This window comes from Trichoderma evansii, assembly GCF_050947405.1.
Source record: "Trichoderma evansii strain SZMC 28006 chromosome Unknown GGI43scaffold_20, whole genome shotgun sequence".
Lineage (NCBI taxonomy): Eukaryota > Fungi > Ascomycota > Sordariomycetes > Hypocreales > Hypocreaceae > Trichoderma > Trichoderma evansii.
In genome coordinates, this window is record NW_028145186.1 from 106,634 (window position 1) to 132,179 (window position 25,546).

A 25,546-nucleotide genomic window follows, 5' to 3' on the forward strand; every position below is an offset into this window, starting at 1 on the left:
TGGCGTTTTCAAAAACCACCACCCCCCCAAAAAAAAAAACACACACACAAAAAAAAAAAAAAAAAAAAAAAAAAAAAAAAAAAAAAAAAAAAAAATGATAGTTGATTTTAGAGTAGTTTCATTGCCCGACTTGGCTTCCTTTTTGTCCCTTGACAAGCCGAGAATAACGTTTCTCCCCGAGTGGGGGCCTTAATCTAAGTGGGATCTCAGAAAATCGGGAGGGGCAGATTCTATGCTATGCTATTAGTGGTAGCAGCACAATACAAGGCCGAAGGTCGGCCATGGCTGCTGTAAACAGCCAGGATTTGCGGCTAGGCTTGCCGCTTCGGAAGTGAGGCTCAGCCACGACAGAGGCCATCACCGCCAGATGAGAGAGTTACAGGCAGGCTTGCAGAATACGAGCGGGATTCGGATTACATGTACAAGTACATGAGTAATATGCACGACGCCGCGCAGGTACGAGTTGGTAATTTCACCCGTACCACGAAATACAATACAAGACAAACCTGTAATATTACCTGCTCTGTAGCACATATTACCGCAAATCACCGCATATAGGTATACCGCTACCTTCTGCTATTTATTGATTTTCTTTCATCCACCCATCCCCTGCCGCGGCTCTCGTCTGTGCCTGAAAATGGCACTAATACGGGCCGACTTTGAGCAGTTTGCTTGCATCTGGATCTGTGCTAATACCATCCAAGTCCCGAATCGATGGTCCTCATGACCCCCCCGTCGTGCTTATGCTGACTGGATAGATGACTGGATGAATGAGGCTAGCCGAGGCGATGGGAACTGCTTGTTACAAGCAAGATGCCAGTAAGCTTGTCCTTGTCCATCCAAGCTCCCCCAGCAGCAGCTCGACTTGGTATTGTACGGGAGCATGATTGAGTCATTGGACCGGATGATGAACGGAGGGCGTCGAGAATGTCAAACATGCAGGTACTAGCCAGTGAACTATGCAGACGCGGATGCAGAGAGAGACACATCATCACCACCATCGTGATCCTCCTCCCCAGAAGAGCTCCCTAATCCAATGGATGAGGCACTTAGTTGGCAAACCTGGTATGCACCAGCTGGCCCCGAGTAGCCGCCAATCACGGCTCCGGCAGCAACCCGCCGTGCTATATCCGTCTGTCCATGGGCAGGTGTCACTGATAGGCTGATAGGACGCAAGACGCGGGACACAGGCTAGGCGTGGGTGGGTAAGACTCCATAGCAAGCCACTAATAAAAGCCTCGATTTGCCTTGGACAGGTAGCACAAAACCCACGGAGCAGCAGCTCCACGGAGAAATAGCTCAGAGATGTGATTGTGCATGTATCTATACCCACGGGAGATGGATATCGAGGCATTGAGTACAGGTACTCGTCAAGTTACTAGCCGTTTACCGAGGCATTCGACGATTATGCTGGTGCCTAGTACAGGAGTATGTCATGTACTTAGTTTTAGCTGGGGACCCAGAAGCAAACAACCAGCTAGATGGGTGGACAAACTCGCGATAACACCGCATCAGCTGCATACAAAGTGTGTAGTAGCGTAGGCAAGAATAGCAGCACACTGTAGGCATAGTAGTGTAGGATCTGCAGGAATGGGCAAGCAGCTGTTTTCTGGCTCTGTGGCGTGCTGGATGGCGTCTGGGCCTATTCCGCAACTCCCGAGAAAAGCGCTATATCCGATAGATTGACGCAGCAGTTGGCTGGCTGGGGAATTTTTCTAGATTGCGCCTCGAAGCGCCGTCGATGCGGAGAGTCGAGGTTCTCGCGACATGTACCCCAAAGTACCCTCCAGCGCCCTTGCTCCACGGCGCCTGCTAAGCAGCGTATAGCGCCAGATACCGGCGCGGCAGGTCCCTCGGGGTCGGCGCCGCTGTATCTGCAGCGCTTCAGGCGGGCCGCAGCGGTACCTCCAAGGAGGGGAAACGGTACGGCGCGCTGGGGTTCCTGTGGCTCTCTGGGCGCATCTGCTGCGTAACAGAGCAGCCCGCTATTCTTCCCCTCTCCCCCAGCAAAGCGACCTGGCCCAGGGGTGAGGCAGTACAAGTACACGGAGCTTTCACGGCGGGATGACAAACGCTGGCGGGTTGACGGGTTGACGGGCGCCTGTCGCTGCGGATAAGGCCATGCGGAAGCGTTGTCGCTTTTGGGGAGCTACACAATCTCCCCAAACAGCAATTGGTAGCATCGATTATACATCTGCCGCTGTAAATCTGCTGCTAGGCCACGAGCAGCTGCAGCTGAGGACGCTGGACGGACGCTGGACGTCAGAATGCGGCAATCCTCAGAGAGGGTACCTGGCAGTACATTCTCGCGATTGGGGAGCAGTGGCAGGACGAGTGCAAAAGCATGTGACCGGATTTGGCAGTATGTACCGGCTACCTGTGACGTGGTGTATCGCGCTTAGTGCAGCCAAGGTTCCTTGCAGATACAGAGCAGAGACGCAAATTAATGCCCAGGGAGCAGCATCTTATCTAACACGCCTGTGCTGCAACATTGAATTCTTAAGCACGCTGCAGCCAGCTGCGGAGTTGCGTGTTACGTTATGTTGTGCCTCCCTTTTAGCCCCTGTAGAGCCCTACAAGACCTGCCCTGCAGCAGCATCGACAGCGCAGTGCAGTGACTCCCAAGGGTACACGCTCCGGGCCTCAGTCCCTCTGTACCGGTACTTGCCCCACCATCGGCCAGCCTGCCCATCCATCCCAATTGTGCTCAATTTCATTCTATCGTCGCGCAAACCGAACCAGAGGAGGAAAAAAAAAAGCGGTCGCCTTTTCGCTCTCTTGCTGGCCACCGGCTTTGCGCTGCCGCTACCTTCGCCCCGGCCCTTTCAAAACTTCGCTCCCACAAGATTCCTGGTCCTGGTTCCTTTGGGAGGGTCTTCGCTGTAGCGCCATCATCCTCTTCTTCTTCCTTTTCAAATCTCTACAAGAAAAAGAGACGTCGCTCTCCAGTCTTGCTCCATGGCGTCGTCCGCGACCTCAAAGGCGCCTCTGCAGCACGAGGCTGCTGGTGGTGAGTTTTGCCCTCCAAACCCGTCCGGCGCATCCGTCTTGTAGCTGCCGGCATCTGGCAATATGACGAGACATGCTTTTGCTGCTTATTCTAGCGACGGACGATGATGACGCCCGCCGTGACAAACAATGCAATGTGTGCTGACCTCTGTGCCTGTCTTAAAGCCAACTCAGATGCTGCTGCGGCCCCGTCGTCGTCTCAGGGCGATATCGAGAGCTCCAGCAAACACCGCGAAGCACCCCCCGCCGCCGTTCGCTTCTCCTCTGCCGTTGAGGAGATTGAGCCGCAAACACCTGCTGCACCTGCCGCAGATCCAGCTCCAGCTTCAGCATTGCCGTTGGCACCCGCAGCTGAGCCTGCTTCGTCCAATCCCGCCTCCGTCAACGAGTCCTTGACGGCCACCACAAACACCTCAGATCGCTTCGATACCTTCAACGAGGTGGCTGCCGACCAGATCAAGGCCTTCCAGAAGTCGCTCCAAGGGCTGCCCTTGCAGGAGCGCCGCATGAGCACTTTTGGATTCGAGGCCTTTTCCCTTCCTGCATCACGGGTAAGAGCTCCATCCACCATGTTCACAATCCATTCACGATCCATTCTCCCCTCATTGTCTTGTTTCAAGGATAGCTACCGCAGTATCTCGGACTTGGCCTACTCTATTTGCCTGTGTTTGTTTGCTTGCTTCTCTCTATACCTTGTCACTCCCCCTACCCCCCCTTTTTCACAATTATACAAGCAACTATACAATTCCTATTTCTTGTGTTTCTCACCACCGTTTATTTCCATTATCCTCTAGCTCCGCAAAGATACCCCCGTCATTGGCTTGCATCCAGCATGTCAACCGATGATGTATCCAGTCATAAGCGCTCCGAATGTTTTCATCCCCGAATCATCGCCTCACGCCTCCGGCCACCCGAAGCCCAGCTTGATGCCCGTCATCATGCCCTGCATATCCTCTCCTTCTCAGTTCCCACCCCGTTCAGCTGCTAACCCACGCACCCCTGGCCAGGTTGCTTCTCGCGAAGATGGCTCCAATGACTCTACCAGACTGCCCACGCCAAACTCGTCCGGATGGCAATCTCCTCACGGGAGTCCTCGGCTTTCGGCGCTGGCCTCTCCTCCACTGACGCCTGCCGGCTCAGATCCCGACAAGAGGTTAAATAAGGACACCGGTGCCACCGGTACTCCCGGTACCTCCATCAGCGATTCACATCACATTATAACTCCGCAGCCTTCGAGCCCTACTGCCGACAAGACGCCTTCTTCCACCACTGGCACCGCTGATCGGAAAGCAGCCCTCGCCCACCGGCCTGTTTCTTCTGACCACGCCATGTCCAGGGCCTCATCGTCCACCGATGATCATCGCCCAGAGTCTCGAGGACTCCACAGAAAGGACTTCTTCTCCGTCGGGCCGAGTTCGATGCCCGTGTCTCGTGAATCCAGCCCATCCAGGAGCTCAGCCGCGCACTACTACTCCAAGCCAATGGCTCAACACAATGACGCCAACGACCCGTATGCAAAGGGCCGACGGCCGCCTCAGCAGCACAACCCCACCCGTCACTCAGTCGACCCACGGTTCGTCTTCTCCATTTCCAGGAAGAAGAAGGACCGAACTGGTCCATCGCCCACCTCGTCAAAAGCAAGCGTTGGCGTGTACGCCCAGTCCAGGCAGAGCGACGATTCTGGATCGACTGATGGTGTCCACGGACATGCGTCCACGGGCTCCATGTCCGACCTGAAGCGCTTCTTCCGAAAGTCAGGCCACCACAAGAAGCGGGACCATTCACCGTCATCATCAATCAAGTCATCGTCCAAATCCAGTCAGGCCAGCCGCTCCAGCCAACAGCTGCCTTTTGGCGACGACCATGGCTTGACCTCTAAATACGGCAAACTCGGCAAGGTGCTGGGCTCTGGTGCTGGAGGCTCTGTTAGGCTCATGCGCCGAACCGAGGACGGCACCGTTTTCGCCGTCAAGGAATTCAGGGCCCGACATACGTATGAGACGGAGCGGGAGTACAACAAAAAGGTGACGGCTGAGTTCTGCGTTGGATCGACTCTCCACCACGGTAACGTCATCGAGACACTGGATATCCTGCAGGAGAAGGGACGCTGGTTTGAAGTCATGGAGTATGCGCCCTTTGACCTCTTCGCCATTGTCATGACCGGTAGGATGTCGCGGGAGGAGATTCGATGCAGCTTCCTGCAAATTCTCAACGGTGTCACCTACCTGCACAGCATGGGTCTCGCGCATCGGGACTTGAAGCTCGACAACGTCGTTGTTAGCGATAAGGGCATTATGAAGATTATCGATTTTGGTAGCGCCCATGTGTTCAAGTATCCTTTCGAAAGCGGATCCGTCCCAGCCAAGGGTAAGTTTTATATCAACTTTTACTACAGTCTAAATTCGCTCAATACTAACTCCCAATGCAGGCATTGTTGGCTCTGACCCATATTTGGCCCCCGAGGTTTACGATTCCAAAGAGTACAACGCCGAAGAAGTCGACATTTGGTCTCTCGCCATCATCTTCTGCTGCATGACTTTGCGCCGCTTCCCCTGGAAGATCCCCCGCATGACCGATAATTCGTACAAGCTGTTCGCAGCCAGCCCAACTCCTGGCCACGATCCCGGCAAGCTGCTGCGTCCCAAGTCCACCAACGACCTGTCATCTGTGGCTGCTCGAGAATTCCTGGCCGATGACGATGGCAAGTCTCAACGCAGCGGGCACAAGAGGGAGGATTCGGGTTCCAGCCAGATAGCGGGTCCGGACCAACCATCGCTTCCCATCCCGGGTGTCAACGTCCCCGACAGGTCGAAAGAAGTCGTTCGAGGACCCTGGAGGATCCTCCGGTTGCTCCCCCGTGAAAGCCGTCACATCATCCATCGCATGCTGGATATCAATCCCCGATCTCGAGCCAGAATGGGCGAGATTTTGGAGGAGCCATGGATCGCTGATACTGTCATCTGCCAGCAGATCGACAGCGGTGAAGTGATTCCAGCCAGCGACCACAAGCATGTTCTGGAGCCTCCCAACTCTCAGCCGCCTCCTCCGAAAAAGGCCTAAGCTGAAATGTCCGATTTCTGGACAAAACAAAATCTGGCCATCATACTTATCAATTGCCTATTCTTGTCGATTTTTGATTCATCTCATTCTACGACTCTCTCTTTATGCATCTTATTTCATACCATCTCTAACAACATCTCTCATTATTTACACGTTTGTTGGGCGTTTTTCAATGTTTTTCTTGGCTTTGCATCATGGGAAGAAATTGCACAATACCAAATATTTTTTAAGAAGAGCGAAGGAGGGGGTTACGACTCAGAGAAACGAAGAGATCTCATATCAGGGGTCTCGACTGGGTGCGAATGTGTGTATGCGTGTGTGGAAGGCAGTGCGCCAATGTTTGAGTGCGTCGAACGGTTTTGTTTAAACAGCAGATCAAACCTAACCTCGGGGTTACCTATTTTTTATTTACATAGTGACATACTATTTACTCTTTACATAGTTGATGGGCATTTAGGAGATGGAATTCGGAGGGTGCGGGCGATTTAGGGAGGGGAGGACATAGACGGCGTTGAAATGTTGGTGATTTACAAGGACCAATGTATCAGGACATAATAACAAGAAAATATTTGATGAAACTCGAGTCTACTGTAATGTCTTTTGGACCGCTATTCGTGCAATTCATCAGACTTATAAATCAATATCAATCAAAATCACTCTTACCAACATCAACTGAAGCTGCCCATGAGCAGTTTTTAGTTGCTGAGGGGCATTTTCTTCCACATTCGGCCTAGCATGGCGGGGTTGTGTTTAGCACCTCCGAAGCTACCTTGAAGCTATCGCGGAGCAGCAAAAGAGAGGGAGGGACCCTTTGGCTTCGGAAGAGGGGAAATCCCGGGCCGACAAAAAAAATTGTCCACTAGCAGTTGCTGGATTCTGGAAGCCGTTAGAAAGGAAAGAAGCAACCGAGCTGCCGATCTGAACCGCTTCTCCAGCCTTTTTTTCTTTCCTCTCTATTTATTTCTCTCCACATTCAACCTCGTTTGTGATATCATCAATCGCACTCAATCCTTTACAATGGTATGGCTCTTCTCCTCTATCCTGGTGCAACGCTTATAAACTCCCGCCTAAACTCCCCCACTCTGGCTATCTCTCGGTTGAACTTATATGTCAGCTACGGCTGATAAACCCATGATAAGTCATAGCCGAGAGCGCTGCCATTGTGTCTGCTATGAGAGCAATTTGAATTCGCAAAGTAATTCAAACAGTTGGCTAACGCAAAACCACAGTCTACCGTCCGCTCCATCCGTGCTCTCGCTCCCCTCCTGGACCGCGTGCTTGTCCAGCGCGTCAAGGCCGAGACCAAGACCGCCAGCGGCATCTTCCTGCCCGAGTCCAGCGTCGAGAAGCTCAACGAGGCCAAGGTCCTCGCTGTTGGACCCGGTGGTCTGGACCGTGATGGCAAGCGCATTGCCATGAGCGTTGCTGTTGGCGACCGAGTTCTGATTCCCCAGGTAAGGATATCATGTGATAATCGAGGAGAAAGAGAAGGAGAATGGAAGGGATGGCGATAAAAAGAGTTCTTTGAGGCTAACAGGATCATCTTCTAGTTTGGCGGCTCTCCCATCAAATCCGGCGAGGAGGAATACCACCTGTTCCGTGACAGCGAGTAAGTGACATCACTCTGCATTGAATGATGATAGCACAGAAAGGTACTAACGAATAACTCAGAATCCTTGCCAAGATCAACGAGTAAAAAAGCAATAAGCAGAAGCAAAGCATAATAAAAGCGATAAAATACCCGACGTCATGACGAGTGTACTATAATCTGTACCATACGAAAAAAAAATTCTAAATGATTCTAAATATAAACTGTGCAATCCTCCAAATTTTTGACCTTGAAACAAAGAGAAAAGACACGGTAATTTATTAGGATGGGCGAAAGGAAAAGGAGATGAAACTTTGCATAGACTGGAGACAGTTTTGGGTTATGAGTGGTGTGAAAGTTTTTTGACTGGGGCTACCAGTTGTGCCTTTTTTTTTGGATATGAAATCTCTCCTCTCATGGAATATGACCATCATCTGTGTCTCTTGTTTCTCCTTTTACTCATTCTATTTGTGTAGCCATTTGTGCGCTTGCGATTCGATGTCGTTGAGCGATGAGCGATAGATTTGCGAACTTGCTGTGGTGCTTCCATCAATGGCGCTTGCTCTCGAGCCGATGGATGATACTCTCACCCCAACGTATCCTCATCGACCTCGCGATAAGGTACAAAGTATAAGGCTGCCGGTAACGTGGACGCCACAGCGCCGCAGTTCCTCTTAATTCAACAATTTTATACTCTGGTACCTTTTTGTCCCCCTCCCATTCACGATCTACCACAAGCCTTTCGTCTTATACTTCGGAAGCAACCGTCAACTCTGCTGAAGCCCAGGTCGTACATGTCCCCCAACAAGCTCTATTATTAGCATTGCAAGCCAGGCCAGGCCAGACTAATCCAGGCAGAGGTAGCTTTGCTGGAGGCAAAATGCTCAGTTTCATCACACGATATAGTCTTAGGGGTACCGCTACTTGTGATCTTGGCAAGATACTCTTTTCTTTATTCTTCTTGTTCCTTTTGAGTCTCTTCAATGGCTGACTATGTAGACAAAAATAAGCGAAGAGTGGGCTGTTGTATGTAAAGTGTACGAACCGACGACAAAAGTGGCCGCGCAATTTACTGGTAGTAGACATTCGGCAAGTGTCGATCATAGGGCTAGGAGAGTTCCTTGTCCATCGGGTGTTATAGGAAGACAAGCCAAGTAAGTCTAGCAAGTTGGGCGAAAGGTTATATAATATGGACCGGCTTATACTTCATGGATGTTGGGATATGCCACCGGTGGTCTACCTCTCTAGCTCACCTATTATTTGCTTCTCCATGCTACCCAACTTACTCTCCAATTATTCACTGTCGCCAGCATCTTCTTTTCACCATGAAGGCCTTTGCTAGTGCTGGGCTCCTAATGCTGGGCTTTGCCTCTTTGGCAAATGCCCATACGACCTTTACTACCCTCTACATTGATCGCAAGAATCAGGGAGATGGTACTTGCGTTCGTATGCCGTACGATGGGGACACCGCCACCTTTCCCATCCATCCTGTTACTTCTGATGACATGGCCTGCGGTAAGCCAAGCTCTCCCTTGCCGTGTAGCGGTTGAGATGCTGATGCTGATTTATCATCCTTGTAGGCCGCAATGGCAGCGAGCCCGTTACGTTTGTCTGCCCTGCAAAGAAAGGGTCCATGCTCACGTTCGAGTTTCGTCTCTGGCCTGATGCTCAGAAGCCAGGCAGCATCGATCCGGGCCATCTCGGCCCCTGCGCCGTCTATCTAAAGAAGATCGACAACATGTTGACTGACAGCGCCTCGGGCGATGGATGGTTCAAAATTTGGGAAGATGGCTACAACAATGAGACGCAAAAGTGGTGCGTTGATACACTCGTTGAGAACAATGGTCTACTGTCTGTAAATCTTCCTCAGGGACTGCCATCGGGATACTATCTCGTCCGGCCTGAAATTCTGGCTTTGCATTGGGCTGCTCATCGAAACGATCCGCAATTCTACTTGGGCTGCGCACAAATCTTTCTCGAAAGCAACATCCATGGCCCACTGGAGGTTCCCAAGAAGCATCTCGCCACCATTCCTGGATATGTAGACCTCGACACGCCCGGCCTCACGTTTGATATCTACCAGAAAGACATGCCAGAGTACCCCATGCCTGGTCCGAAGGTATTTGCCCCTAATAGCTCGCAGTCAAACGCCAACACGAACCCCAACGCAAAGCCCATGGTTCAGACCGTCGGCCTCGTCCCGCCAGACTGTCTCCTCAAGAGCGCCAACTGGTGCGGCAAACCCCTTGCACCCTACTCGGACAGTCCTTCATGCTGGAGAGCCGTCAACGAGTGCTTCGCGCAGAGTAAAGAGTGCAAGAAGAGCTCGCCGCCAGTTGGTTTGCGAAACTGCAACGTATGGAGCGCGTACTGCGAGTCAATCAACCAGCTGTGCACACAGAACGTGTTCCAGGGGCCGCCGGCCTTTCATGCAGAGGAGGTGTTTGTGCCGCCGCCGGGAGAACTGCCGGCAATGTGGAACAATGTGTTTGAGAAGGAGAGTTGAGACTGTTAATGCCCTATTATCGTCTCACTCTATTACTTTCAAACTTTCTGCTTGGGATTACATTATGAGGAATTTACACTATACGGAGCTGGAGTTGAAGGGATCTTTCATATTGCTTTTCTTTGTTTCTTCCCCTCTCTAGGTCTTGTAAGGGCATAAAAGTTGATATATGGGATTGTCATTTTGTTTTCAGTCAAGATAGTAACACACAGTAATAAGAAGATCTTGAATTATTACTATCCAACTTTGCACTTACAAATCTCACGCTATCCGTGACTAGTACCTTCATCGTCGTCAGCCGGACAGGATTAACCGCCACTCCGACATGCAGCCATGACACCATCTCAACAGGCTTCGGAGTACGGAAACAGGCACGGAGCGTGTGATGACGTCTTCCCTAGAGCTAAAACAACGGACCAACCCAGAAAAAGAAAAGAAATGGAAGATTTAAAAGGAGGCATGTCATCGATTAGAGTTCCGGGCAAGGCAGCAGAATTCGGTGAAAATGGCCATCTTGGAGTGTCATGGACTTTCAGGACTACCAGGCCTACCGTCGTTTTAAAGAGACCGCCCCTCACCCGCAGCGGCCAGGGTCCAAGCTAACCGTCATGTACGACCAAGGAGTTCAAGTTTCAACAGTAAGGGGGAAACAATGCAGCTTGTCCCCCACTTTAATATCTGTGGGTAGATGGATGGATGAAATAGAAACATACATGTGAAATTCTTACCCATCTCGGTACCGATAATCGAGGTATGGAGAGAATAACGGCTGCTGCTTGTTATTAGCTCATGGCCAAGACCATGTATCGCTGTGACTCGCTGCTGGAATGAAGGCCAGGTCGCCTGCCTACAGCCAGATGACAAAATCGATGGATGTCTGCCTACATAAGTAGTTCAAGATTATGCTTAGGCTAATATGGAGGGAGGGCTGAGAATTTAGCTGCCGAGATGAATCGTGTTAGATATAAGATGTGCCAGGTATTGACGATTCCAAAAATTCACGTAACGCGTTTCGGATACACAAGGCCAGCGATAAGAGCTGCATCTCTGCATCTCGCAGCGCCCTCAGCTACCCACCGCCAGCGCTCGTCTAGTGGACTCATCCCACTAAACATCAGCCCAGCTCCAGCGGCTGCCCCGGCGCCAAAGCCCCCCCGAAAGCCCGCTGCCCGACCCCTTGCCCCGTGCCAACGACTGCAGGTACCTCGCCCGCTAATTTATGCGCAGCGTGGTACTTGTGCAGGTTTTACGTATGCAGACGTGCAGCCATCTCGGCCAAGTGTCCCGACCGCCTTCCCAGCTGTCCAGATTCCCCAGAACCTCGATTCTGCAACCATCTTCACCGACGACGAGCCGTGAGAATTTCTCTCCCCTTTTCTTTTCTATCGCCAGATTTTCCTTGTCTCGCCCAATTGCGCCCGCGCGTTGTTCGTATCTCAGCATCCTGCGTCTCTTTGGCTTTACCAGGCCCCAGAATCAGATCATCCCTCCTTTGCTGGCTCTCCACCAGCATCACCACCTTTAACCGCCACTCCAACACCGCTTGGACGCTTAAGCTTTTGCTTTTGACCCGGATCTATCGCCATTTGGTGCACGACGAGAAGTAGCTGACTGTTATTGCGGCTCTTTGTTCGTTTTTCGCGAATCTCGATTCTTTTCTTCAACTTTGCCGCGTTTCGCACTCCCCGCCACTTCGGTCTCGAACTCGAACCGCTCTACGCAACCAAAAACCCCCTTAATCGAGGCTATACCTTTTGCTCAAAATGCCTGCTCCTAGCAATCGCAACTACGATTTCCTGGTACGAACTCTGTTTTAACTCTTCCCCCCCCCTTTTCGCATACGCCTCCAACTACGTTTGAGCGTGAAGAGGCGGAGCTGGGGATGTTACAAATCCGACTATGAGATGAGAAAATGCTAACTAGGCCTGTCCTCTACAGATCAAGCTTCTGCTGATTGGCGACTCTGGTGTTGGAAAGTCATGCTGTCTGCTGCGATTCAGTGAAGACTCCTTCACACCGTCCTTCATCACCACCATCGGCATCGATTTCAAGATCAGGACCATCGAGCTGGACGGTAAGCGGGTCAAGCTGCAGATCTGGGATACCGCCGGCCAGGAGCGATTCCGAACCATCACCACTGCCTACTACCGCGGTGCCATGGGCATTCTGCTCGTCTACGATGTCACCGATGAGCGATCATTTGCCAGTACGTTGAAAGCCAGGAATTCCCCCCTTCTCCCCACATGACTCTCACCGCCCTTGTATCCTCTACTCGTTTTCGTGCTCTACCTTTTCATTTGCATTTCTGGAGGCTTCACGGCGTACAAACTTCTTTTACGGGCATTTTCATCAAATGGATGCCCTTGCTCGTTTGATGCGATACTCGGGGAGTTTTGACGAGTTCTTCAATCCCCATTTATCCCCCAAAGTCAAAAACTATCTAGACCATTGGCTGACACGTGTTTCACCCGCTATAGACATCCGCACTTGGTTCCAAAACGTAGAGCAGCACGCCACCGAGGGCGTCAACAAGATCTTAATCGGCAACAAGTGCGACTGGGAAGACAAGCGAGTCGTTTCCACTGAGCAGGGTCAGGCGCTGGCGGACGAGCTCGGCATCCCCTTCCTGGAAGTCTCGGCCAAGAGCAACATCAACATCGACCAGGCCTTTTACAGCCTGGCTGCCGATATCAAGAAGCGCCTCATCGACAACCAAAAGACCGACGCTGGCGTCTCATCAGGCGTCAAGGTTGGAGAGCAGAGCGACAACGGCGGCAGCAAGTGCTGCTAAAACAAAAACACAGACAAAAAAAATAAAAAGAGTTAAAAATAGGAGGATTGACAAGTCATGCGCAGCAAGCAGACACACCAGGCATAACGTTGATTTGAGAGTGTATTTGACGTATGATATAATGGAGACGGCAGAGCAACGCGATCAAGATATACGAGCTGTTATGAGGCCTGCAGTTCACTTTTTACCAGCTGCAAGCCAGTAATGACATTTCGGACATGAGGGTCATGAGAGTTTCCTTGTTTTTCTTTTATTAATTTATTTTAAAACTCCCAAAGCCACTCGGCGATCTTTGAAAAATCCGCCTTACAAACCTAACCCAACTTTAGAGAGAGAGCAATAATGGTTTCGGAGTTTTTGCGGTCTTCTTTTTACTTCCCCCCCTTCGCCCTTGCCCTTTTTTTTTCCTTTTGTTTTTTTGCTTCGTTATTCTTTTGTCATTTTTTCTTCATTAATTTGGGTTTTAATATACAAAAAACTATTACTGCTACTGTGCCATGACTATTTTTTCATGTAACGGCCAAGCCGTGCTGTTGTATTTCGCTTTGGAGTCTGGCATATTACGGCAAAAGGTAAAAGAGCGAATGAGACAGACAGAAAGTGACGAGTGTCGCAATAGAGAGAATGGGGTGGAAGAAGAAGGAGGAAGAGGGAGAGATGAGGGTATGAATAAGAGAGAACAGCTATGTGAGGTTTTGTAAACTCTTTGGGTTATACTGAAGAAGAGCATGAACGAATAAAGCGTGTATCTGATAATAAAGACAATTAGGATGATGATGATAGGAGATCATATGAAGATAGCTAAAGCTACCAGTTTATTATTGATGCATAAACTATATATCTGGCTGGTTGCGGCCGCAGCGTCATCAACGCTCTGTTGTTCCAACTCTGCTGAAAGCGCCTCGCCTCTGCCTCATCTGTGCATGCAAGCACGAACCGGCCCTTGAGCTTCTCCTCTGTATCGCGGTCGTTGAGCCTAAACGATGGGCTCTGCTGTTTGTCCGATTCTGCTTCATCTTTTTCATCTTCATCTTCATCCATGTCCTTTTTACTTGTGCCTTTTGTTTTTGACGGAGCTTGCTCTACATTATTCATCTTGAGATGCTGAGGCGCGGAGATTGGCCACCTCAGGCCTCTGCTCTCGCCATCTTGACGAATGAACTGGTGTAGCTCCTTGGCACTTAGAGTAGGTGGGTAAACCTCCAGCATTAATACATGTGGCACTTCGCCGAATCCGAGATTCTCAACCATGCTGGCTAAACGATTCGCCCACGGCCGCACAAGAGCAACTTTTCTGCGTTGAATCAAGAGCGTTTCCTGAGAACCGGGTGCAATGGTGAAGGAGTTTGCTAAATCGACCACGCTCTCTGTATTGCTGGGTGAGTCAGAGGGAGCAGGTAGATTGCCAATAGTTTCGGTAACTGCTGCTGTCGCCGCCGCAGCTGTTGCTGCTGAAGGGGAAGTAAGAGACACTTTGAGAGCTGCAGGGACGCTGCTTTCCCAGAGGCCGCTTGCAGACCGCAGCTTGAAGCCGTTGAGTCTATGCAGCCGGACGAGCCTATCACGGTATGAGGCGGCGGCTTGGGCCGTGCTAAAGGTGAGCAGATAGCGGCCAAGAGGTTCGAAGGAGTCTGGAGTGCGTTGCATTTGAACTATAGAACAATTGGTTAGCGAAAATCAAAAGAAGCCCTGAATAGTTTGGGTTTATGTATTGTACCTTTCTTGATGACGCTCTGCCAATTAGACAAATCATTTGGCGCAATGCGATAAAAGTCTGCCGCGTTGAGATTGGACGACAGGCCGTCGATGATGAGCATCACCAGCGACGATTCCTTTGTGCCCCGTGGATTCTGGACATTGTGCCTCAGGGTGAAGATGCTGGTGGGCTTTGGAATGGCGAGAGCAGCGTTTGCGGTGCTATCGCCATCGTCGGCTCGTCTTTTGGCTCTTTCTCTTCTCTGTAGCTGTGGCCAATAGTCTCCGCTGCTCTTTGCATCTCCATCTACACCTCCATCTCCATCTTTTTTACTTGAATCCGTTCGAGGTCGTCGAGGCCGCCGATCTACGCGGGGAGCATTGCTGCTCGTGTCGAGCCTCGTTCGATAATGGGGCGTTTGGCCCTCAGCCGTAGGGCGCGAAGATGTGCGCCGGCGACTCGTTTCGGAGCCGTCTTCGTTGCCGTTACTTCGGTTCGTGCCGAAGCTTCTTCTGCAAGGGCAGGGAATCTGGCGAGACGAGCCGCACAGATTAGCGAACGTCGCTGTCGCCCGGGGAGTCCATCGAGGGCTGATCATCCGGACTGGTGGCTGGCGAGAGGCCACATTGAGCTTGCGCTCTTTGCCCTGCTAAGAAAAAGAGAGAGGAGGAAAAGAGAGTAGTGAGAGGTTAGAGAGCGAGCTTTCTTCTTCTTTTTTCTGGTGGTGGTTGACATGACGTCGGGCAAGGTACAGGATAGTCTGGCAACCTTCGATTGCTAGTGCAAAAGAGGTAGTGGATACATTCATCTTGAGTGCTTCAATTGAGCTTCAATAGGAACACCGCATGATGACAGGAACATGGGTTGCTTTTTGAATTTTCCATCTATTATAAATGAGCTGTGATTTAATTCATTTTATTTACACCATGAACTCGGTGAATAAATTCGATAAAGGAGGCAAGTATTCCTTGTAAATTACAGGTATACTCTACACCTAAACGTCGAGCTAGTACACGATAGGTACTACAGCTACTAAAATGGAAAATTCTCAGAAGGGTCTTTCCATATTTCAAGCAGCCCACGCTCGCACCTTCTGAATCTCATGTAAATTCTCGTGTCTGGCAACTTTCTCATTTGTTTCCCGCCCCTCTTCTCTTTTTTTCTTTATCTTATCATCTTCATCCTTTTGCTTTCTCCTAATTCATAACATACCACACAAAACCGAAAGATGCTAAAAAAAAGCATCGACGCCAAAGTGCGTCCTCTTTCAAACGTCAGTCTTGAAAGAGCCAGTCTTCTGGGAGCTGCTCGCATCTACGTCAGCAAAGACTCTCTCATCTCACTCACTGGCGGCCTTGATAGTGGTCGACCATGTATTATCGAGAGTCTGCAAACAGATGATACCTCCAGTAACGCTTCTGAAGCAGAGACTAGCAAAAAACGACGGGAAGCCTCGCTATGGGCTCTCCCTGAGAAGAATGTCAGTGCCAATGTTGTTATGATGACGAGGGCATTTCAAGAGGCCACGGGGTTCAAATTAGGAGATATAGTGAGAATTTCACTCGCAGAGGCAGCTATGGCAGACGCAGAAGAAGTTATTGTTCAAGATGCCACCAGTGAGGCCGATCAGCAGAAGGACACGGCCGCAGATTCAAAACACCCCCCATGCTGGGAGTTTTCCATCAGTGTGTCTCTTGACCGTGCTGAACAAGTGTTCCCCGGTATGCTTCTTGAAGGTGTTAATATCAACAAACTACGTCGAGCGTTCAGAGTCATTTCTGTCAATGGGCAGTCTAATAATCTAGCTCGCTTCAAGATCGCATCATCAGCAGTACGGATTCTTCAGCCTGGAAACGACAAAGATGCTGCTGAAGATGATCAAGTAGCTCCTACAACCCCCGGGCCATTGGCTGTTACCGGAGTCCCCGGTTTATCCAAACAAATCAACACCATCAACCAGTTCCTCAGAGGCTTTGGACGACCTTTCTGGGTTCCAAATGAGCGTGAGTCTTGCGGCTTCGTCATTCACGGAGGTCATGGCACCGGCAAAACTTTTATTCTGCAGCGCATTGCCGCTACCAACTGGGGTCGCGTTCACTGGATCAAGCCCGCAGACAAGCTGTCATCCATCAGAGAGACGTTTAAGCTGGCGCAGTCTCAGCAGCCAAGTCTCCTTTTCATCGATGGCCTTGAAGATATCCTCGCCAAAGACCGTTCCAACCGTGACTCTGTCATCGAAGCTCTCGGTGAAGAGCTCGATAACCTCTCTGTGGCGGCTTCTGCTTCCAGTGCTCTGCCTCGCGTAGTAGTTATGGCCACATGCCAGGATTATCTAGCCGACGTACCGGCTAAGCTTCAGAAACGCTCGCGTTTCCGTGAGAACATTGCTCTGCCTATTCCTCGAGCAACAGAGCGCCTCGAGATACTGCGCTTCTTCAACCCGCCATTAAGAGCTGAAGAGAAGGAGTCATGCCTAGTCAGCCTGGCATCAAAGACACACGCATATAATGGAGACGATCTTGCCAATCTAGTTTTGAACGCCAAGAAAATTCTGGGCAACAGATTAGATGAGGAAGCTGTTGTCGATGTTGTCGCCGAGGGTGTCAACAGCGTTGATATCAATGCGACAGGAGAACAAGCCTCTCAAGAGAAACAGCCACAACAACACTTTCTTACTTCACAAGACATGGAGCAAGCTCTTCGCATCACTCGCCCTACTGCTATGCACGACATAAACCTGAAGCCACCCACCATCCACTGGCAGGATGTCGGCGGCCAAGAATCCCTCAAGAAAGTCCTCTCTCGCATGATAAAAAACACAAAGGTATGGCTCTATACAATCTTTTCCTCTATTTGGTGAATATTGTGATATTGACCAGTATCACTAGGATACCAACCCATCTTCTCGCCATGTCCTCCGTCAACCCCCCAAAGGCCTCCTCCTCTATGGACCTCCCGGCTGCTCCAAGACTCTCTCTGCTCAAGCCATGGCTACTGAGTCTTCCTTCAATTTCTTTGCCGTCAAGGGTGCTGAGCTTCTCAACATGTACGTTGGTGAATCTGAGCGTGCCGTCCGTACGCTTTTTGAACGCGCCCGTGCTGCTGCCCCTTCTATCATCTTCTTCGATGAAATCGATTCCATTGGTGGCAGTCGAACGGGAGGCAACGGAGCCGCTGCTGCTAGGAGCTCTGGCTCTGTAAACATGCTCACAACTCTCCTGACTGAGATGGATGGTTTCGAGTCCCTCACTGGTGTTCTAGTCCTGGCTGCTACGAATCGCCCTGAAGCTATGGATCCAGCCCTGCTTCGACCAGGCCGTTTTGATCAAATCGTTTATGTTGGGCCCCCTGATCTCTCCGCTAGAGAAGCCGTCTTTGGCGTGCATCTACGCGGCCTCGCCCTCGCATCAGATGTGGAAATCCCTGAGCTGGCACGCATCACAGACGGCTATTCAGGAGCTGAGATCAAGGCCATATGCAACGAAGCTGGTCTTGCGGTGCTTGACAGATGCGATGAAGACGAAACAGGCACCGAGAAGATGGAAATCAGAATGGCGGACATGGTAGCCGCAGTTGAAAAGACACCGAGAAACATTACAGCTATGATGATTTCGGGCTACGAAATATGGTCCAGACAATTTAAACGACTATGAATGATGAATTACTCGGAAAAATATACGGGGCCAACACGGCAAATGGGGAAGAAGAAAAAGGGGGATTAGGAAAGAGAACGCTCAAGATTACACGGCAGGTATAGACGACCGTTTTTGAAAGATTTGCCATGTTTGATACCAGATAATACTCAGTCTACGGGCTGGCTCATGGGCAATTACATTGCATAAGAGATTTCGCTTTGTCTGCTTCGCAGCCAATTATGATTCATTTGAAGGCATTGCATTGTCTAAATACCCTTTTCTACCCTCCTCCTCATCGGCGTGATCCTTTGCTTTTGCTTTCGTGCTCTTCCCTCTATGGCTAAGAGGAAAGGCCAATTACATTTGATAGGTATGTCTGATATATGATACATTTCAAGCATCAAAAAAAAAAAGCTTGCAAACTCCCGTTTCCCGCACTCCGAGGAAAATCCAGGGGTAACCAAAGCAATAATGTTCCGCTAGCCCCTGAGTCCAATCCATTTGTCCCTGGGACTTTTTTGTATATTTTCTTTCTCTTTCGTGTGTGTGTGTGTATATCCGCTCTCGTCATATGAATCACCGCCGCCGCCACTCAATTCTATGTCCGATTGGACATCACTGCTGTGGTCGTTCACACTACTCCGCAGTGAATACCATAGGTGATGAATAAGGGGGGAAAGTGAAGAAATCATAACGCCGCCTGTTCGCCTGTCCGCCGCCAACCTCCTCATTTGATGAGGTGCCAACCCTTTGATACAGAATAACAATCTGTGCTCTTTACATTGTCATGGCCCAAAAAAATGATGATGAAAAACGATGAAAAAAATTATTGATGCAACAAATAGAACATGTGAGAATGAATAGAAATGATGAAGAATAGGAATAGAAGAATAAGAAAGGGGGAATAAAGTGCTTTACACCGTTTTCAACAAAAACAAAGAGGCGAGAAAGAATCGTCTTTTTTCATCTTTCTTTGGCTGGGGGCGCTTCACAAGTCGTCGTCTGATCGAGAAGGACCGCCTGACTTTAGGGCTGGTGACAGGCTGATTGCAATCTTTCTTGGCGTGACACCATTTCCGGCCCCATTTGCAAAGTTCTTACGTCTGCGGTTGAGATTCTGCGTGATTGATGAGTTGGATTCTGTGGAGCTGCTATTGCGTCGTTTGCTGTGCATCAGCTTCCCTAGCTCATCATCATCGTCTTCGTCTTCCTCTCGTCGGCGTTTTTCGGACAAGCGCTCGGGCGGCGGCACATTAGGCGAGGCGCTTGATGACCGCGGACCAAATTCGGTATCAGCATCGGCATCTTCGTCGTTTTCGTTTTCGTCATTGTCTTTTGACTGGCCATCGGCATCATGTTCTGCATTCTCTTCCGCGTCCTCGTCGTCTTCATCAGAGTCGTAATCCACTAGGGGTTTTGAAGAGGCACCGCCGCTGTCTGATGACCTATCTCCTGAGCTCTGGTCTTCATTGTCATCTTCAGGATCCGAAGAATCCCAATATTCCTCCTCGCGTAAGTCAATCGGCATGTACTCTAGCATTCTAATATGAGCTGGCCTCTTCATCATGTCGTCGTCCGTGTCGGCGAATATGTCCATATTGGTTGTAAAGCCTTCTGTGTGGTCATATCTCATGATCAAGTCTCGACAAGGCGGAATATGCTCAACGAGAAGCAAGTTATCTCGGTGCTCAGCCACGAGTTGCTTAACCATGTCCCTCAGATATTCCTTCTTGATAAAGTCGAACAGTTCGGTGCATGCGGCGCTTACAAGATTGTCGCGCGGCACCGTCTCGACTAAGACTTCGAGGATGGGACCCAAGACATCATTTGTGATGAGATTCTTGACGTACAATTCTTCCTGGAGACCGATAATCAAGCGGAAGCATCGAATAGAAACCAACTGTAGGTACTTGTCGCGACATTTGAGGAGCAGAATGATTCGTGCCGCCAGGTTATGGACAATGAAGAAGTATCTGCTAAACCGATGGTGTTGTCGAATGAAAAAGCCGAGCACCTCTACTAGGCCAGAAAACATGGCAGCTTCCTGAACGGTAAAGTCCAGATTGGGACGGCTATCCAGCTCAATGAGAGGCTTGAACAGCTTCACGGCAGAAGTATCGTAAAAGCGGTTCAGGAAATGCTCATGTTGCGGGTCGACAGACATCTGCAACCGAGCCCTGAAAGCATACTCACTAGTTTGCTGCTTTTGACCGTTGCCATTGTTGCCGTTGGCGTTACCATTGCCATTGCCGTTGTTGCCATTGTTGTTTGCAGGCTCGCTGTAAGTGGCGGTGTTTCCATGGTCCAATATGACTCTGAGGGCATCTGAGATTTGAGTCTTGATGCCCAAATCAACCTCGACCAAGAGAAGATCAATCAAACAATCCAATAGCGATGAGGAGCCCTCATGCATCTGTCGGAAAATGGTTTGGCGAATCAGCATTGGATCGTGCTCAATGATGGAAATCAAGATATCTGTAGCTCCCACGCGCACAGCGACATCAACGTGCCTCAATCCATAATAGATGACACGGAGCAAGCCATGGTTGAGGAAGTTGATATACAGAGACTGCCTGGCAGGGGCCTGTACGGTCTTGGCGATGGCACAGCATTGCTGAATGAACAGCACAGCCTCTTTTCGCTTCTTTGTCTCGGGGTAGTGGGCAGAGAAGATGCCAAAGAGGTTCATGAGGAACCCCGGGCTTGACTGCAGATGTTGGACAATTTCGACTTGGTTGAAGAAGATGAGAGAACTGAGCACGGAGAAGGTGGGGTCGTCCAGGATTCTGGCCAACACAACGTCTTTGAGGTATTGGAGACGGTAAGTCTGGTGGATTTTGCGGCGAACATTCTCATCATCAATGGGCACGACCTCTTTGAAGCGTCCCTGGTTACTGAGCCAGTGCCGGTGGTTGGCCTTGTGACTAGGGAAATCGGGGTCGTATTCCAGAGCGCCGACAACTCCCAGCAGGCATTCGTCGGATACAGAATGTTCAATAATGGAGGTGTCGTTGAGGAGGAGAATAGTCTTCATGATGTTGCACAAACGGTGTAGATCAGGAAGGCTTTCCAAGTCCTCGGCAATCTCGACCAGGGGGATAAGCTTGTCGATATAGTCTTCGGCTACGATGAATTTAGTGACGGCTTCACGGCCAGCGGCAGTCGAGCTCATAGTTCGAAGGCTGGTCTCGATTTCGGCCAGATTGCCCAGTTCAGCAGCGGGGAGATTAACGGGAGGAATCGGTTCGATGGCGAGCTCATCGTCGAGATTGTCGTCTAAGCAGGCCCGTCGTTAGTTGACGACTTCGAAATAAAAAAAAAAACTAGAGTAAATACATACCTGTATCAGTCTGCTGATGCTGGAATGTCTGCTGGACGGTGTTGACGAAGCGCCTGAATGCCACGATGTGATTAGCGTATGCTCGGATACTGCTACTGTCACGAATAACTCTTTGCATCTTGATAAGATGGCAATGGCAATGAAGATGAAGAGGGGTAGAAGAGTGATTGGCGATTGGGGAATTGGGGATGGGGAGAGACAAACCATATCATGGCGCATCCCTCGGCCTCCTGGAAACTCAAAGCCATATCCACGCCACTGCCTGGCTCCTGCCATACGATGAGCGTTTCTGTTGCGCCTGCATTAGTATGAATGTCGTCACCACAAGAGATGAGCGAGATAACGGTGCGCGCTTGCCTTGTTGCTTCTGGAATCCATCTTGCTTCTGGATTGTCGTTTCCAGGAGAAGTCGTTCGGGCTGGTCCTCGGATTCTACAATGACTTTGGGATCTTTGTGGCCATCTTCGTTCTATATTATACGCAAGGGCACACACATTAGCCATTAGGAGCGACGAATGACGAGGACAACGGAGACGTGGATATCTGTTTGAACGGGGCCAGTTGCAATGGCTTTATAGTGCCAGGGGGGGTTGACAAAGAGAAAGGAAGAGTGGCGAATCATGGATTGGAGGGAGAATGACGGAAATGAAGCCCAACAAGGCATCAAACAACGCATATACGACGAGGATGGATCAATGATGGAGGCGAGACGCAAAAGATCGAAGAGCAAGAGGATGGAAAACGGCAGCGACAGCAAGAGTGGCAGCAAGGAAACTTACCGTCGCAAACTTGGCGGTGCAGAAGCCCGTGCCGCGGTCAAACCAGTCGTTGTTGCGCAGCTCATAGACCTTGACGCGCTTCTTGTCCTGATGAGGCACCGGCTGTGCCATCATCAGGGACTGGGGATCGTCCCCCGTGACGAGTTGGTCGCTGTAGCCCACCAGATCGGGCGCGAGGTCGAGATGCTGCTGCAGGGACAGCTCCGGCGTCTCGGGATGGTCGAGGATGGTAAGCGCCGCCACGGTGCCGTGCGTTGATGCGCCCCGCGGAGATGGGCGCGCGCGAAGCTATTCGGACTGGCAGCGAGCAGCAGTCTTGGCGACTCGGGATTCGGGGTGGGCAGGAGATGACGCTCGGGGATGCAGGTCGTGAGAGGACGCTTTTGTCGTGTAATTTTTTTTTGGGGCGGGCGGCCTTAGTTTGGTTTGCGGACTGCGGGCGGCTGCGATGTGGCGTTTCGATGCCAGGCGAAGCAGCTTTTTTTCGTCCTCAGTGCGCCATGCACAACACAATCAAGGCGCGACACACAGACGCAGCGCTCGAATGGGCCCTTGCTTCGGGATGGCCTCTCGTTTGTTGCTCGGCAGGTCAGGGCGTCGTATCAAAGAGGAGCGACCGGGGCCAGCGGAGGAGGAGACTCAGGCCGTTTGTAGGTGACGGAATATGTCGGGAGAGACAGGCAGAGGCGCGACCCCAGAGCGACCGACGCAGCGAAGCCTGGCGAGGATCGAGGATGCGCGCGCGACGCAGCGGACGACGATGCGGCTGTTGTTGGATGGCTGGCAGCAACGCTGAGGCTGCGGCTCGATAGCGATATGCGTGGGCGTTTGGGCTTGTGCTTGTCGGCACGAGAAATTGGGGATAGTTGGAAGCGGGAAAAGCGCGTGACCACGGGCGGCGTCGTTGATGGCGGCGGTGGAGCAGCGAAAAAAAGGCACTGAAACGGCTGCTTTTTAATCTGGAGCCTGGCCCGGCCTAGCAGCTGGCGCCTGCAAAACTGGGGGCCTCCGAAGATTGGATCTCTGGCTGCCTTTTTTCTGTTTTGGGGAGGGGCTGCCTGTGCCACCGCCTAGAGTTGCCGCCCGGGGGCAGACTTTCCAGGTATCAGCGTGCTATTACAGTACAGTACAGTAGCAGCGGATGCGCCTGCCAAGGTACCCAGCTGGGCTGCTTCTATTTTCTCTTGTCCTATTTCTATTTCTATTTCTATTTTGCTCCTAATTCTTTTTTCATCTCCTACTGGTTCTAAGCGCCTGTGCCGAGGACCAATCTATTGCTAGCGGAAATCATGCAGCCTTTGCCGTCTTTCTGTTGGTGATAGCGATGATTGTTTGATCCGATGCGTTGGGCGCAAACGCCGCATGCCTGCAGATGCACGAATACCGGGGGTTACATGGCGCGGCTTTATCACGGTACCTGCCCCTAGGCACCAGCGTCGCATACTTGCAAGTACCGTGCTAACGGCGGCGCAGTACCTCATACGACCGGCTTGCAGGCGCAATTAAGCTGTGACGGTGCACCGTAAGCCGCCCAATCGTGCGTCTCTGCAGCTGCAGCCTCTTTGCACCGTCCGCCACCAGAAAGGCCATGGAAAGCAAAAGGAAGAGCACTAGAAGAGCCCATTTTGCTGGCTCTGCGACATCGCCAGCTGCATCCAAAATGCTACCCAAGAGCAGAGCCGAGCCGATGGCCGCAACTTGCAGCGCATCCCTCCTTACCGACTAACCGCATCAACCAGGGTCATGCATGTACTGCCGTTATACCTAATGCGTCTCGGTCAACTCGCGCGCTTAGACATCGCCATTGTCGCCAGACTGCGATATACAGCGCCTCGGCGGGAATATCAACACCTCTAGTTCACCACGTTGCATATTTGCGGCGTCATCGTTTTTCTCTTCTCGTTCCTTTTTCTTTCTTTTCGCCTCCCAAGCACTGCTGCCCGCTAACAGTTTTGGGAACCTAAGCACGCCACTGCGCACGTGACACATCGTCGGGCTAGATCGGCCAAGCACGCAAAGCCTTGGGGGCTCTTTTCCCCATTGCCCACAATGCCCACATAATAGCACTGCCGCTAGCAAGAGCCCGGGGTTGCACGATCAATCTTGGCCGCATCGCTTGGTTCCGATCTCTTTTCTGAGTCGTGGGTTTTTCAAAGTGAAAAAGGGTCTCTGACGATGGCAAAAGACCAAATGCTGTAACAAGCGGAAAGAAAAGACCCCTATAATGCCACGCAGGGATTCAGCCGCCTCCCACCCTCCACCTACAGTATCTGCTCACCTCCCATCTCCGCGACTAAGCTAAGCGCCCTCGGCCGATCTATCACTTTCGGTCTCTTCTGTGTTTATATTAATGTTCCGCTGTCATGATTCAACGCTGCATGAAATGGCGCCCTCAGTGCATAACCGCCGCGCTTGTCACGTCCGGGCATGGTTTCTCCTTACAAGCGTTGCATCCAAGGGCTTGCTCAGGGTAACATTAATCCATATATGTATTTGCGCCTATTCTTTTCTTCTCCAGCCACTAATTTGCCTCCTAGTGAAATTAAAAATATGCTTAGAGCCTGTTATGCTCTAAAGCTCGGCCGGCCCAACTTTTCTCGACTTACGTTAGGGAGAGCCGAGGCGTTATTAGTTAGTTTGTCGAGGGGACCTGATTCGCCCCGAGTCGACGGCACCCTCAGCCGCCACTTTTTTATTTTGCGAATCGCGGGCCCTGGAAAGCCCCCTGGCCTGACGCACGGCGCATCGATTTATTGCCTTTTTCCGGGGATGCGGTACGCTAATGTGAAATAGGGCGGGTAAATCAACCGGCTCAGTTGTTGGATCCAACTAACTTGGATGCTGCCAAGTAGACCAGGGAAGCATCTCATCTTGCCCATTGATCTATCTTTATCTCCCAGAGAATTTGCTTTTTTTCTTCTGCTTTTCATTACAGGGGGCATAATTCCTTTCTCCACTCGTCTCCCTTATTTTCCGGTGAACAGACATAGCCACCGTTTTGCCCTACAGTCGCTACGATGCTACGATCTATCTTTGGGCTTCCCAGCTGCTTTCCCATGCCCTTCGGTTCATGACGAGACCGAAACCACACAAAATTACAGTAGTCAAGTCGAATTCCACTGGCTCCTCCTCTTACTTTGAG

At 50.9% G+C, this 25,546-nt stretch overlaps 7 protein-coding genes across 7 annotated transcripts; 5 read left to right on the forward strand and 2 right to left on the reverse strand.

Annotated features, from left to right (window-relative positions):
- The first annotated feature begins 2,436 nt into the window (after positions 1-2,436).
- GGI43DRAFT_412629 (serine/threonine protein kinase NPR1) lies at positions 2,437-6,752 on the forward strand. The gene is made up of 4 exons (XM_083206856.1): positions 2,437-3,010; positions 3,175-3,560; positions 4,017-5,376; positions 5,438-6,752. Exons 1-4 carry the CDS (start codon positions 2,959-2,961, stop codon positions 6,067-6,069), a joined length of 2,430 nt encoding a protein of 809 aa, XP_083057578.1. The 5' UTR covers positions 2,437-2,958; the 3' UTR covers positions 6,070-6,752.
- Positions 6,753-7,086: 334 nt separating this feature from the next.
- On the forward strand, positions 7,087-7,765 carry GGI43DRAFT_386513 (chaperonin 10-like protein; the record flags this gene model as incomplete). Its single annotated transcript, XM_083203803.1, has 4 exons — positions 7,087-7,113; positions 7,299-7,523; positions 7,620-7,678; positions 7,741-7,765. The coding sequence occupies 4 exons, from the start codon at positions 7,087-7,089 to the stop codon at positions 7,763-7,765; spliced, it is 336 nt and encodes a 111-aa protein (XP_083057579.1).
- Positions 7,766-8,982: 1,217 nt separating this feature from the next.
- Positions 8,983-10,163, forward strand: GGI43DRAFT_424760 (glycosyl hydrolase family 61-domain-containing protein; the record flags this gene model as incomplete). Its single annotated transcript, XM_083208419.1, has 2 exons — positions 8,983-9,172; positions 9,238-10,163. The coding sequence occupies 2 exons, from the start codon at positions 8,983-8,985 to the stop codon at positions 10,161-10,163; spliced, it is 1,116 nt and encodes a 371-aa protein (XP_083057580.1).
- Positions 10,164-11,724: 1,561 nt separating this feature from the next.
- On the forward strand, positions 11,725-13,203 carry GGI43DRAFT_175835 (Rab family GTPase SEC4). Its single transcript, XM_083199779.1, has 3 exons — positions 11,725-11,962; positions 12,102-12,369; positions 12,641-13,203. The coding sequence occupies exons 1-3, from the start codon at positions 11,927-11,929 to the stop codon at positions 12,952-12,954; spliced, it is 618 nt and encodes a 205-aa protein (XP_083057581.1). The 5' UTR covers positions 11,725-11,926; the 3' UTR covers positions 12,955-13,203.
- Positions 13,204-13,708: 505 nt separating this feature from the next.
- Positions 13,709-15,505, reverse strand: GGI43DRAFT_175908 (uncharacterized protein). Its single transcript, XM_083199780.1, has 2 exons — positions 14,672-15,505; positions 13,709-14,606 (listed from the first exon to the last, which is right to left on the reverse strand). Exons 1-2 carry the CDS (start codon positions 15,246-15,248, stop codon positions 13,762-13,764), a joined length of 1,422 nt encoding a protein of 473 aa, XP_083057582.1. The 5' UTR covers positions 15,249-15,505; the 3' UTR covers positions 13,709-13,761.
- Positions 15,506-15,732: 227 nt separating this feature from the next.
- Positions 15,733-18,527, forward strand: GGI43DRAFT_412640 (P-loop containing nucleoside triphosphate hydrolase protein). Its single transcript, XM_083206857.1, has 2 exons — positions 15,733-17,474; positions 17,539-18,527. Exons 1-2 carry the CDS (start codon positions 15,879-15,881, stop codon positions 18,301-18,303), a joined length of 2,361 nt encoding a protein of 786 aa, XP_083057583.1. The 5' UTR covers positions 15,733-15,878; the 3' UTR covers positions 18,304-18,527.
- A 617-nt stretch (positions 18,528-19,144) lies between these two features.
- GGI43DRAFT_175994 (component of IIS longevity pathway SMK-1-domain-containing protein) lies at positions 19,145-22,762 on the reverse strand. Its single transcript, XM_083199781.1, has 5 exons — positions 22,405-22,762; positions 21,983-22,094; positions 21,830-21,914; positions 21,626-21,678; positions 19,145-21,561 (listed from the first exon to the last, which is right to left on the reverse strand). The coding sequence occupies exons 1-5, from the start codon at positions 22,516-22,518 to the stop codon at positions 19,274-19,276; spliced, it is 2,652 nt and encodes an 883-aa protein (XP_083057584.1). The 5' UTR covers positions 22,519-22,762; the 3' UTR covers positions 19,145-19,273.
- Positions 22,763-25,546: the final 2,784 nt, after the last annotated feature.

What these genes read in the sequence shown, in the direction of transcription:
- GGI43DRAFT_175835 (XM_083199779.1), top strand. Translation starts at nt 11,927, where the DNA reads ATGCCTGCTCCTAGCAATCGCAACTACGATTTCCTG. An exon ending in ATCGCAACTACGATTTCCTG is followed by an intron (nt 11,963 to 12,101) that starts GTACGAACTCTG and finishes TGTCCTCTACAG; the next exon opens with ATCAAGCTTCTGCTGATTGG. An exon ending in CGATGAGCGATCATTTGCCA is followed by an intron (nt 12,370 to 12,640) that starts GTACGTTGAAAG and finishes CACCCGCTATAG; the next exon opens with ACATCCGCACTTGGTTCCAA.
- GGI43DRAFT_175994 (XM_083199781.1), bottom strand. Translation starts at nt 22,518, where the DNA reads ATGATGGCACAGCCGGTGCCTCATCAGGACAAGAAGCGCGTCAAGGTC. An exon ending in GCACCGCCAAGTTTGCGACG is followed by an intron (nt 22,095 to 22,404) that starts GTAAGTTTCCTT and finishes CGTATAATATAG; the next exon opens with AACGAAGATGGCCACAAAGA. An exon ending in GCATCAGCAGACTGATACAG is followed by an intron (nt 21,562 to 21,625) that starts GTATGTATTTAC and finishes GGGCCTGCTTAG; the next exon opens with ACGACAATCTCGACGATGAG.
- GGI43DRAFT_175908 (XM_083199780.1), bottom strand. Translation starts at nt 15,248, where the DNA reads ATGATCAGCCCTCGATGGACTCCCCGGGCGACAGCGACGTTCGCTAAT. An exon ending in GCAGAGCGTCATCAAGAAAG is followed by an intron (nt 14,607 to 14,671) that starts GTACAATACATA and finishes ATTGTTCTATAG; the next exon opens with TTCAAATGCAACGCACTCCA.
- GGI43DRAFT_412629 (XM_083206856.1), top strand. Translation starts at nt 2,959, where the DNA reads ATGGCGTCGTCCGCGACCTCAAAGGCGCCTCTGCAGCACGAGGCTGCT. An exon ending in GCAGCACGAGGCTGCTGGTG is followed by an intron (nt 3,011 to 3,174) that starts GTGAGTTTTGCC and finishes CCTGTCTTAAAG; the next exon opens with CCAACTCAGATGCTGCTGCG. An exon ending in TTTCCCTTCCTGCATCACGG is followed by an intron (nt 3,561 to 4,016) that starts GTAAGAGCTCCA and finishes ACCCCTGGCCAG; the next exon opens with GTTGCTTCTCGCGAAGATGG.
- GGI43DRAFT_412640 (XM_083206857.1), top strand. Translation starts at nt 15,879, where the DNA reads ATGCTAAAAAAAAGCATCGACGCCAAAGTGCGTCCTCTTTCAAACGTC. An exon ending in GCATGATAAAAAACACAAAG is followed by an intron (nt 17,475 to 17,538) that starts GTATGGCTCTAT and finishes CAGTATCACTAG; the next exon opens with GATACCAACCCATCTTCTCG.